Here is a 13,345-nt window from a genome sequence, read left to right as displayed (position 1 = left end):
TATTCGTACATGTCATTTTGTTTAAAAAAGCAAATATAGCAAATAAGTTCAAATACAGCCCCTGTCTATTTTCACTGTTCACTGTTATACACCACATTAGTAGCCCCACCATGAATCGTATAAAAAAAATTGTAATCATGTAGATTTTTTATTTTATTTTATCTTAAATAAGTATCTGGACTAGTGGTCCAGTGTTGCTTACTTGATTTATATTCTCTATTCTTTTTCTGTGTTTACTGTTATGCCCCAAAAACGCCAAAAGCAAATTCCTTGTAAATCATATTCTGAATGCCAGACTGAAATTTCTTCAGACCATAGGAGCCCAGAAGTACGAGTTTAAGTGAGCAAGTGAATGCAACATAAACTGCAGTTACATTTCTTGTTTACTTTTGCTTTAACGGTCAAACTTTAGGAGAATTCCTGTCAACCAAGAATGTATGTCATGATTTGCTGATGTGTTATCCCGTAGATTCAAAAATGAAACTAATCCGATAACTTTCTGTTTAACTTTGCATTTCTTGTCAATAAGGAAGGTCGTAGTGGCTGTAACTCGTCTTCTGATGCCATCTAGTGGCAAAAACGCCATATCACCATGGAGAACAGTAGGCAAATTCCTGAAGTAAGATATTGGAACTAATTATTGTTTTACAACCTTTATTTAAGTAAAAATTAAGTACATACATGTGAAAATATTCCATTTAGTAGGCTGAAAGTTTTGTATATCAAATGTTACACAGCCCCAATCATGTTTATTATTACATTACAACAAATTAGCTTCGATTTGATGTTGTAACAACTGACATAGAGAATACAGCAGTAAAGATATAAAATATAAAAATAAAATAAGGACACTTCAAACTTATTTAAGTAAACTTTAATAAAAGTGATATGTAAGTATATATTATGCATCTTAATGGCTTAATCATTTTATATTGATTATTTATCTTTGCAGATAGATTACAGTGTACACTTAACTTTAATCTTAGGGTCATGGTAAAGCTAATTTATTTATTTTGTACTTTAATCTACATTAAAGCAACATTTTTTATTAAATACTGCCTTTTGTAAATTAAAATCTTACTCCGTTTAAAGAGTGTTTCTTTTTCATGCATAAAGGTAAAAGTATAAAGTAGCAGAAAAGAGAAATACACAAGTACCTCAACTTTGTAAAGTAGATGAGTACACCTGTTTAGTTGCATGCCACAGCAGGTAATCAGTGCAATTATGTAATAAATCATTTTTATGACACAATATAGTTACTCCATGACATAATACACATACATCTTCTTTTCCTCATCATTAAAGTTGATTCAATCTTTCAAGGCTTCCCTGTAGATCGAGCAGTTTAATCAGCTGCTCTTTTTGGTAGTGCATACTTTCTCATGTTACAACTGTCTTAGTCTTTGTCACTGTGACATGCAGGGAGGTGTGCTGTCACACTGCAGTCCAACAGAGGGCAAAGTGCAAGCATCATGCTCTCTCTCTTTCTCTTTCTCCCTCCCCTTGTCAAGTCTCCACCTCGTTTTCTACAGCAGTCACACTCAGACTTTCACTCATCAGGCGTCTGTGATTCTGACTTCTTGATACCTGCAACATCTGTAAAGGTAAGACTTCTTTATCCTGTCTATAATAATGTTTAATATTGCTCCTTCTGCAGTTTTTACAGTACAGATCCATAAATCAATCCCATGAGTCACAGTCAGGTCAATGTTCATTCAAGTAGGACATGAATGTTTCCTTGAGTGTTCATAGACACAGATGCTGGTTCTAGTTTTAAGTGAAGACCACCACTTTGAGTAAACAAAGGAACATGTGATGGATGGTGAATCTCGAGGGGATTAATAGGGGGAAAGTCCCCCTGCAGATGGCCTGGGAAGGGGGAGATTAGCCTACTGACACATTAAGACGCTGAACCCCAGGAGACATGTTTCCCCTGGGATTCAGGCCCCTTTAAGACTCATTTAATCTTGCATTAAGTCTTAAAACCTACTTTTCTTAGGACAAGTGAAAAACCCTGCCAGTGGGGGTGTGATAATCACACTTATTACCAATGCAAATGAACTTCCTGCAAAAATCAAGTGACATGAATTTGATACTAATTAGATGGAGAACAAAGTGATTGAGATATCCTTGTAGCAAATGACATTACCTCACCCTGGTGGTGGATTTAATTCAATGTTTTTGTGAAAAAACAAGGTTGTGTAACTCAATAAGAAGTCTCTGTGGGGACGAGATGGACTAAAAGGAGATTAGTTCACTGCTCTGGCTGAAAGCATTCAGGGAAAGATGAACGAAAGAAGAACGAAAAGCAAAAGAATAACGACGCAGACCTGTCATTTTCACTTCTGCTAATCTGCAAAAACACTTTCAATTCTAAATAATCAGTAGAGTTCAATTACTGACTGCATTTTTCCAGCTGCATCAAAGAAGGAAGAAGATGTTTCGCTGCCAATTTGAGCCAAAAAGAAGAAGGAAACAAACATGGCTAATCCATTTCAGCATGCCTTCCTTAAAAATGCAGCTATAATTAGATGTGGCTAGTTTAAGCTCAAGGCCTTAGCGAAGCGGCTCTGCCTATAGCAACATGTGTGCATATGTGTGTGTGTGTATGTGTGTGGTTAAGGCACACACTTCCGTTTGTTTTGCTTCCTTGGGGCGAGCACTGACAAATTTAGATTGCAGCCTTCCTAAAATGTTTTAAAAACACACCAGAAATACATAATTGGAGAGCAGTCACTGATTAAGAATTTATGCACAACCATGTTTCAGCAGGAAACTTCAGATGTTTTGTGCAGGAGGAGAGAGCAGACTGAGTTGACAAGAACACTTTTTACATATAAAACAAAACATGCCTGGGCCCCAGATGTGTACCATGTGGAACACCTTAAGTACATACGGTAATTACTTATAGTTAAGGGCACAAGTTTAAAGCATTAAGCTGTATGCTTCTGGCTTGGTCCCATCAAACATGAGTTTGGAATGGAAAGCCAGTGAGGGATCAGGGGCCAGTTTCACAAACACAGACTTTGACTATAACTTAGATATAACAAATAGTCAGACTTCAGATAGCCATCTAAATCCATCCGTTTCACAAAGCAGTTTAGTTCTTGACTATGTTAAACAGGACTATGGTACATTGAATTCTGGGTAAATTAAGACTTTTTTCAAAACAAAAAAAATGGCCGACCAAGTAACCGTATCTAACTGCTCACGTCCGTTTACCACCGCAATGTTTGTTTGTTGGAAGAATTCAACTGTTTTGAGGGCATTTTACTTGCCAAAACTGTAACAACAACAACAACAACAACAACAAAAATGCAGCAACAGTAAACAGTGTTCATCCGACCGTTGAAAGGACCATCGAAGACGTTCAAAATGTGGTGCTACTGATAAGCAGGTGTCACTGATTGTTGCCATGGTAATATGGGTCTTAGAGCTGAGATGGGGGTAACGTGTCTAATGTTTTTGGCTGAAAATTAGTCAGTCTTTATTTTTGTGAAACGGTCTAACTTGCATTAGACTAATCTATGAGCAATATTAAGACTGGCCTAACACTAAAACATCTCTGTGAAACTGGCCCCAGGTCTTAGTCAGTCCTCTTGATTGGACTACTTCACGCACTTTATCGACCAAGACCGAAAGAAAAAGGTGGAAAATGAAAAGAATAAGGAAATGAGAAATTGCCTTATGAGAAAAATATATTTAGAAGTACATTCAGATCTCTAAATATATCTTTACAAGAAGGCCTTTTAATAATTCCGGCACTATGGTAATGTTGGTTCAACCTTGTGAAGCACTTTGTAACTTCTTTTAAAAGCGATGTTTGATAATCGATTTTTTGTTTCAGCCTTTTTTCAGGCGGAAGTATTTGCTCCTTTTTAATATCATTTATGACAATGAAGAAGATTTTTAAGGGGTTTAGACTGTTGGTTGGAAAAAAGAAGCACGTTTCACATCTCATCATCATCAAGTAAATAATAAAACTTATAAACAGTTTTAACCCGAGCCAGCAAGGTAATAAATCAATATCATCTTAAATAATAGTCAGATTATCCTGATTGTGATTTGATAGTCTTCAAGAAAATATAATAAGTTATTTAACCTCATTAATTTAATGTGTAAGAACCCTTTCTTATAAAAACATCCTTAATAGTGTGTGAAAGAGAAAATGGAAACCTGTGACTGGATTAGACCTGAAGTACAGTCCTGTGTTTGTAACGGCGCTCTGGTGATTCCCAGGAGGTTATTCTTACACGGTGCTCTGGTGAAAATGGTTTTATCACTGTTTACTCTGCTGTGGTCACATGGTCAGGGTGAAGGCGAGGTTAACCACCGCTCTCTGTGCTCTCTCTCTCTCCTGCTCCTCTTTCTGTCTGTTGACCTGAACCAACATGCATGTAATTGCCCTGGTCCATATGCAGATATAGAGCTCAGATACCAGGGAATTACCCACTCCATCCATGGTTTGCACAAAAATGTGTCAGGATGTCACATTGTTTAGGTCTGTGGGACATGGAAGTCAAAACAGTCTAAATATATGATATCACAATCCCATCACATGTTTATAATGGACTTTCTAGAACAGGTAGCTTGCAGGAACGACATCCTTTTCCTATTTAATTAGTCATTTTTCTTACTGTATTTCTTTTGTTTGCAGATTTATCCCTCTGTTTTCCAGGGTCACATGTTCACTAACATTATAAGGGATTGGTAACGGCTGACTTCAGTGTTTAAACTGAGACAGAAGAAATGGGGTTTGATGTTTTAAATACCGTTTGAGTGGTAAAAATCTGCTCAGCCACTGTGAACATTTCGATGTCTAAAGATAAGAGAATAGCATCCTAATTAATATTACAGTAATAAAGGATGCACCTTGCTAACCAAGCTAGCTGATATCTGGGCATTTGCAAACCCCTGGCACCTTTCCAGCTCCACCCTCTCCTCCATGTATGGTTACTTCTTGCTCCAAAAGAGATGACAATGTAACTTTCCCTTCTAATAGATTATAGGTCCATTAATGCATAAAACTAAAATAACCCCTCACAAAGTATTAGTAACTCATTTTGACATTTAAAAAACAAACTATAAAAAAAATTCTTAGGTCACTTTTCTCTGTCCTCTTCAGACTCTCACTTTTGTGTTTTTTTGCTGATGAGTAATGAGGTTAGGATCTGCTGTTTGGGCAGCATCATTCCCCTGTGACTCATCACTTCTCCTCCGGTCACAAGCTCAATGAGTGACTAAGCTTTTGGTTCACTACCTCATTTATTTTGGCCATGACCCCTCTTTGTTTTAGCTCCACATCCAGTAAAAGGATTTGAGGATTAATAAAGGCTGACCGGATTTGAACTTGCGTGTCTTTGTGAAAGATTTGGTGTACGAGCTGATAACTCTGCAAATATCTGCTGACCTAAATTCTCACTTCTTCAAATTTTCCATGACTTTCACACCCTGCATTTCACTTCCTGTTTGTAGGACACCCATGTAAGACCGAAACCAGACATGGAGGAACAGCAGAGAATCGACCTGACTTATATCACTGAACGCATCATCACCATATCATGCCCTCCTGGATGTCCAGAGCAGATCTACCTGCAAAACCTGAAGGAGATTATCCTCATGCTGCAGTCCAAGCATGGACACAACTACATGGTGAGCTGGGTGGAGCAACCCAGGTGGAAGAACATCAAGTAACATATGAAATGCTTTCATACAAGTTAAAGTCCTGCACTCAAAATTCAACTTAAAGCTATTGTGAGGAGTTTTTAGTTGGTTATGAAACAGGCTGAGATTATTACTGATGCCTTTCTATGAGCTACGAAAGCAAACCAGATCATCAACAAGAAGATTACTTATTTCTGTACAGTTATTTTTAATGCCTGTTACCACACGCTGCAGAAACAGCCTTTGTTTACATTTTTTCCTCAGCAAAGAGTGACTGCGAGTGAAACGTTTGACTGTTAAAAAACAGCAGGAAAGTTGTAGCGCCAGAAAACACGCCTTACACATGTACAGGATGAGATCAGCAAAGACAGAAGAGGCACCACCCTGTCCCCAGTGGTCCCCAAGATCGATACAAAATAAAAGCCCCCTTACAGTAGCTGAAAGGATCTGAGGCTCTCAGAGGGGTTATTAATTAAACGCCAGGCATGTTTTTACGGAGCTTGTAGCCCTGAAGAAATAAAGGCTTTTTATTAATGACCCCTCAGAGTGGATCTTTTCACTAACAATAAACATGGATCCCCACACTGACGAGCACCAGAGCGACACCTTCTTTTACACTCATGCAGAACTCAATGCCGCTTCACTCTGCAATCTCTATTGCTCAGTCTCAGGCTCCGTTGTCCATCTTTATATAAAGTCAATGGGTCCAACACTAGGAAGACATCCACACAAGAAAGACAGTACTAGATTTGACTAAAAGAACTGGAACAGAAGCAGGGGAAGACTGGCTGAATACACTGGGATGGTGAGGGTAATCAGACACAGGTGAGGCTGACCAGGCGCAGCGAAAACAATCAGGGCGGGGCACACAATCACACAGGCGGGAAAAGACACAAAGGCAGGAAGTAAAGCTAGATACGAGGGAAAGGAAGACAGGAAATGATGACAGGACACTAAAATAAATGAAATACATAACTTAACAGGCGTAAAACACAACAAGAATGTTGAATGTTTAAAAGAATAATAAATAAAATGTATAATTAGATTGCTTATTCATGGAAATAAATGACTTTTAATGAGAACAGTTTGTCCTTTCTTCAGCTCATCAACCTCTCACAGAGGAATCACACTCTCAGCCAAATGAACCACAAGGTAAAGATAACACACACAGTTCTCAGTAGTTCATTATTGTAGTGTAACATATTTAACAGTGTGTTTGCTCTGTCTCAGGTTCTGGACACAGGTTGGGTGGATCCCTTGGCTCCTGGTCTGGAACAGATCCTCAGTGTGTGCACAACCATGGAGAACTGGCTGCAGACACATCCGAAGCACGTCCTGGTGTTACACTGCAGGGTAAACCTTACTGATTCCTCTGCACACGCGGACACTCACACGTTATACTGATGTCTGTGCTGCAGGAGAGGATGTACGTTTTTCTGTCTGTGATTCTGTGGTTGTTTCCACAGGGAGGTAAAGGCCGGCTGGGAGTCCTGGTGGCTTCTTACATCCACTTCAGCAACATGTCATCCAGGTAACACAGATGCAGGTCAAGTGAATCATAATGTTTATGGATAAAGGATGCTAAAAGCACTTTGAACTTCATTTCTATTATCATCTGCAAACTGCTAGTGGCTCAGTGAAGCTGTACATCAGTGCTTCGACAAGCTAACTTCATTACAATAACAATGCTAATATGTTGATATTAAGTATGTATAATGTGTTAGCATGCTAATTTTAGCTTCTTTAGTTCGTACTTAAGACAAAGCGTAGGCTGAAGATAATCTCCTTAGTTCTGCAGATATTAGGTTTCATGAAAGCTATTGCATGTCATCCTGCAGCATCCTTGATTATGTCCCCCACATTTAAAGGAAATCCTTCCAGTGTTTGATGAGATATTTCAGTCTGAACCAAAGTAGCAACTGACATTGTCATCCTGTAGCATTGTCGCTAGTTTGGCTGCAAATGTAAGAAAAAAAAGCAGTTCTCTTTTCAAATATGGGACATCAAATAGAGGGTCAAAAAGACAAAAAACTGTAGTGCACTAATATTTACTACAGAAAAAAAAGCTTGTTTAAAGGTGGTGAACAAGTTGCACAGTGCCTGCAAAACGCCTCGGCCTTTTACACATTAAACATTTAGCCAAGATATTTCAGCAGCTACCGGCTATATTGCAGCTAAATGTGGCACTTATATTTATTGTACCTTAAGGATTCATTATAAGGATTTTGTAGATCCCTTAACCTCTCATTCAGGGTCACCATAGGTCAAACAAAATATTATCAGAATATTGTGGGCTGATTGTTATGAAATGTGATTATGAATCCATGCACAAGGGGCCCTTTAAGGTGCATATGTAGCATCTAAAACTTTAAACTTTGAGTCTCATTTGATTGAAGAGTTTTTATTATACTTTTCTGTACTGATTTTCTGTAAGAAAAAGGAGCTGTGGCTGTGAAACAAAGCCACACTACCTGTTATATCCTGGAGATGTTTGCAGATCAAAGAGCACTGACAGAACAATAGACTGATCTGTGAGCGTCTCAGGCAGGCAAAGGGCAGGACGGCTGATTGAGGAGACTTTGAACTAGACTGCTGTTTGATTTTGGGGCTGGGATCCTGTTGCTGTTGGACACCAGTGGATTTATTCACTCTTAATTTACCTGAATGCCAGACACAAAACATCATTGATCTTCAAGAAACATTAATCACAGCTTTAATGGTTTTTGTGGCTGCATAGCCTCAACTTGTGAGCTATTTTAAGCACATTCTCATTCGAACATAATGTATCTAATAATGGAAAGAGGTGAAAGGTCAACTTAGGGCAAATCAGTGTCCTCTGAAAATGCAGAAAAGAGGAAGATAAAGTTGATATCTTCACACGTGGTGAGCGTCTGTGTGTCTGCTGTCAGTGGCTGAGCAGCTGACTCATTGTTGAGAAATATCTGACTTTGACCATTGTCCCTCTGAGAATGGTTCGTATGAGAGAGTGCAGGTATGCAAAGGTTTTTAAAGGGCCTTCTGCAGAAATTACACAACCATGTTTACTTAGTTATTATGATATCGAGCCATGCAGATAGCTCCTTTTGTTTTGGTCTCTCAAATTGTGCTGCACCCAAGCAGCAGCACGATTGGGGACTATTTGATCGGTAGAAAGTAAGGATGCGTTGATCTTCGCACTTTTTCCGTCTTGAAACACAGAGTGTTGTCATTTACTTTTAGTATCTCCACCTAAAATAGTAATGCACCATCACTGCTGTGACAATTTGGACTCATCTGCAGCAATAATATACGCTCAGAGCAGCTGCTTCAGCGTCCTGCAACTGGGAAGAGATGGTGTAGAAGAAAGGCTGCAACGCCTGACTCACACCCATGTGTTTGATTATTACTAAATCCCACAGCATCTTATTCTTTCTTAACTTAACCAGGAGATTATAAAAATGAACCACCTGTTAGAAACTCCTTCAGGTAAACCAGGAAGCACCTGCATCATCACCTGAACCTCTGCCTCTCTCTCAGTGCAGACCTCTCTCTCGACCACTTTGCCATGAGGAGGTTCTACAACGACAAACTGTCCACCCTGATGACCCCCTCGCAAAAACGGTAAGAGCAGGGCGACTTGAGCAGGATCACTGCAGGTCAAAGGTCAAGCCTGACTCAGTTCTTAACTTCTGATCTCTGATGGAGAACGAGGGATCTTTCTGTGACTGTTGACCTCTGACTGTGAGGTCACTAATCTCCTGATTTATCCTCATGTGAAATAAGAAAAGCAGCATGAGAATTTAAAACAAGTACCGAATGAAAAGCACTTTTATCTAGTCCTCGAGTTATTTTAGAGTTATTTACACATTAATATGTTTCTCTCTGCTCTCCAGGTACGTGTGGATGCTGGGGTCGATGTTAAAGGGAGGACTGAGGATGTGTCCCTCTCCGTCTTTCCTCCTGTGTGTTGTTCTTCACCGTATTCCCAAATTAAGACCAGATGGAGGTAAAGAGACGCCTGACCTGAATTAGAAGAAATTTAGTAGATAAATAACAGTAGCCGGACACACTGACACGCTACTTAAACAAATCATTTGTTTCTCTCTTCTTACAGGTTGTTGTCTCTTCCTGAGAGTCTACCAGAGTCTACAGGCTGTCTGCACGTCCGCATTGTAGTAAGAAATCACACATTTAGTCACATAATGATCTCTGAGCACGATGGGATGTTGCTGATAATGTTTTTTGTTCTCTTCAGTCATGTTAATGCAGCGCAGACGGACCAGCTCTACTTTGTGCTGCAGCCAGCTCAGCTGCTCAAGGGAGACATCATGGTGAGTGTTAGTTAGTTAGTTAGGACATGATCACTACTGCAGTACATGGCACAACATATAAATCAAGAAGCCTTTTTGTGAGTGTTTAGACTGAATACACCTTTTAGAAACACATACTGTATGTTGAAGTTTACTAAACTTCAGACTCCCTCTGTTCCCTCCCCTTTGTTCTTTATGGAAGCCCTTAGCGGACATGCATCCATACATTTTATTGACTCAGTTTTTCTGTGATAACAAGTCATTTCTTGTTGTTTTCTCAAGATCTCGACTTATTTATCTCATTTTGAGATAACAGCGCTGCACCACCGTAACGTCAGATGATCATAACTCGTATCCACAGAGCTGCAAAAGCACAAAACAAACACAGAAACGTAACTTAAGTCATTAGAGTGGGAGATGGCAGCATGGCATGTCCTGCTCTGTAATATCACAGCAGCCTGTTGTTCTGTTTTCTAGATCGACAGAAAATTATCCCGTTATCACGAGAAAACCATTTCTGTTATCTCGAGATAAATATGTCAAGCTCTCCAGAAAACAACCAGAAATGACTTATTACCACAGGAAGTAAATAAAGTGTATGGATGCATATTTTGTAATGTCAGATGTTTTACCAAAGGGAGAAAAAAAACAACACTGTAAGATGGAACTAATTACAGGGAAAAAAGGAAGTTCCTTAAAAAAGAAAAAGGCCCCAATTAAGGCAAATTACTGGCAACAAACTACTGCTATATTTGTCGAATTAAAAGCTTTTATACCGAACATTTTACATGTTTAAATCACAGACTGTATAAAAAGATGGACGACATGACAGCTCCCTAAAAGTGAAACCAATCCCTCTCTATCGCCCCCTGCTGACTGGCTGCAGTATAGGTCATAAAGCCCGCCTCCTCCATGTTAACAGATGGGACATGAGTCAAACTATAAATTCAAAATACATTTTTCTCAAACATGGTTTCTGTCATCATAGTTAGTTATATTAGTTCTTATCATGCTGATTTATGTCCAAGTGTTTGGACATGCACGTAACTAAAACAATCACTACAGTCATTGAACTTTCCATATCTGTGAACGTCTGCGTCAGACCAACACAAGAAGCTGTTCTGCTGTTAAATATGCCGACGTTTTGATGTTTTGACGCTTTGCATGGTGGAAGTGGCTACAGCGACTCCACCCACCGATCTCTACTGCGCAGACTCTGGCTCCGAATAATGTCACCATCGCAAGATGGCAGCGCGTACCACGAGGGCTATTTTGGCATCAATTTCGTACAGTGAGAGCAGATGGAGACGCGTCGTCCATCTATATACAGTCATTGGTTTGAATTTTCGTCGTTTACGACAGAAATCAACTGGACATGCACACATTAGAAGTGCATCAGTTGAATCTCTTTATTCCATAGTTAGCAACAAATTGTGTCCCGGAAATGATGAGAGAAATAACTTTTCAGACCTGCTAAAGATGATAAAATGTATGACTGGAAATCATAAAATATTTTAATAATAATAATAAATACTAAACATAGAATTAAATACAACTAACTGATCACTTATCAGATTAACTTTTATGGATGAGAGCGGCTCGTTCAGGTCGTGTGTCCTTTCCTTTCTGTCTTCAGGTGGTTTGTTATGACAAAAACAGCCGCTCGTCCAGCCGTCAGGTCGTCTTCCGTCTGCAGTTCCATACGGGCCTCGTACACGGACACACCCTCGCTTTCTCCAAGGCCGACCTGGACGTTGCCAGTGAAGGTATTTATAACCTGCCGCCATCACTGCCAACTGCTGCTTCAGCTTCTTTCACCCTCTACTCTGCTGCACCATCAATCTTAATGTGTAACTGATAAATCCTTCAGTCTCTCTGCTCTCCATTGTAAATATTACACACCTGAACTGACCTTGGACCTCTTTATCAGCCGCGCTGCTGCAGCGCAGGTGTGAAGTACACATGGAAACACGTCCAGTGTGCTTAGATAACCTTCCATCTGTCTGATTTCTCTCTGTTAATGTTCCAGATCCTCGGTTCCCAGAAGATGGAAAAGTGGAGCTGTTTCTCTCTGACAGCCCAGAAAAGATCGCAGGTACACTCTCTCCAAAAAAATCATTCGATGCTTCAGGGGTCCAAAAAACATTTTTGCAGTGAACTGGATTAAAACACAGAATATAAATACGCAGGTGAAAATGTGTTTCAGATGTTTAGCCAAGCTTTGATCCAGGATCTCAGTATATCGTAGTCGTGTTTATACGTCTGTTCATCGGCAGACTGAGGCTGTCTGAAGGGCCGGGGCAGAAAATAATAAAAGGCAACTGTTGCATTTGGTTTGGCACCAGCATGCAGAAGGCTTAGTAGGGGTTGCTCATACAGCATTTTATACACTTTAAAAGCCAGGGATTGGCAGACCAGTGCACAAACTCGTCTGCAACCTTTCATTTTCAAGGGTTGTTGCACAGACCAAATGCCTGACAACACTACAACCAATCACAGCAACAAAATGTGTGATGTGCTAATAGGCTGCTAGGCTAATTAGCTAGTTCCAATAACTTACTCATAAGGTGTTAGAACAGTTAGCATTTGTACGTAACGACAGTCCAGTTTGTTTCATTGTGTAACATGAGGGTTCGATGTGAGGGACGGAGACGGATAACTTTGTTAATCAGCCCTTTACTGTTATCCACACTTTGTCAGCTTCAGAACAACACTTCCTTATTACTCACCACATGTCACTGAGCTGACCAATCAGAGGCTAGGGTGACTAAACTCAAGGTAAAGAAACCCCAGAGGTAGACTAGGCATGGTTGCCAGTTTGGCTAAGCGGTTACATCGGCGGCCCATGTGGCTACAGTCCTCGATGGGGTTTGACTCCCGCCCTCAGCCCCCTGCTGCATGTCATCCCTCACTCTCTCTTGCCCCATTCCCAACGCTATCTGAAAGAAAATATGTGTAACTCATGTGTAAAAGGTTCACTGTATAAACCTACTTTTATAACTTTACTCAAATATATAAATTCACTTTTTCACATCTCAAGATTAAATTTATATGATGTAAAAGATTCAGAAAGTTCCACATTTGTGGCGGCCATCTTTGTTGTTTCGTAAACAGCCTCAACAGCACTTTAACGGCCACGTATTTGATAAAAGGTTTAAAATGGACAAACCTGAATCAGGTCAGCTGGAAATCAGTGTGAAAGGGACGACAGAGCAAAATAAACATGAGCTGGTTCCCTGGTTAATATTTCAATATAAAGTATTTCTGATTCTGAATCTAAAACTACCTGAGATCATGAAGGAGAAGGAAAACTGTGTATGTTTTTGTAATGTAGGTGAACTGTACCTTTAAGGCCTGCAGTGCCCTGATAAACTGTAGGTCAAGTAAAAACT

The 13,345-nt window shown here is 39.8% G+C and overlaps 1 protein-coding gene across 2 annotated transcripts in view; it reads left to right on the top strand.

Annotated features, from left to right (window-relative positions):
- The first annotated feature begins 1,546 nt into the window (after positions 1-1,546).
- The window catches only part of LOC138607492 (tensin-3-like), a 50,908-nt gene continuing 39,109 nt past the window's right edge, over positions 1,547-13,345 (top strand). For both annotated transcript variants that reach the window (XM_069680114.1, XM_069680113.1), the window contains exons 1-11: positions 1,547-1,604; positions 5,476-5,652; positions 6,766-6,816; positions 6,895-7,017; positions 7,131-7,195; positions 9,181-9,264; positions 9,537-9,649; positions 9,758-9,818; positions 9,899-9,974; positions 11,590-11,719; positions 11,983-12,048. In XM_069680114.1, the coding sequence (XP_069536215.1) occupies positions 5,503-5,652; positions 6,766-6,816; positions 6,895-7,017; positions 7,131-7,195; positions 9,181-9,264; positions 9,537-9,649; positions 9,758-9,818; positions 9,899-9,974; positions 11,590-11,719; positions 11,983-12,048 (919 nt within the window). In that variant the 5' untranslated portion in view covers positions 1,547-1,604; positions 5,476-5,502. The remainder of the gene's footprint in view (positions 1,605-5,475; positions 5,653-6,765; positions 6,817-6,894; positions 7,018-7,130; positions 7,196-9,180; positions 9,265-9,536; positions 9,650-9,757; positions 9,819-9,898; positions 9,975-11,589; positions 11,720-11,982; positions 12,049-13,345) is intronic.

The sequence above is a fragment of the Semicossyphus pulcher genome, unplaced genomic scaffold (genome assembly GCF_022749685.1).
Source record: "Semicossyphus pulcher isolate SPU_LCO1_2020_fin unplaced genomic scaffold, fSemPul1.0.p SCAF_4, whole genome shotgun sequence".
NCBI lineage: Eukaryota > Metazoa > Chordata > Actinopteri > Labriformes > Labridae > Semicossyphus > Semicossyphus pulcher.
The sequence above is the reverse complement of the archived record's forward strand: the minus strand, read 5'-3'. Positions and strand labels throughout refer to the sequence as shown.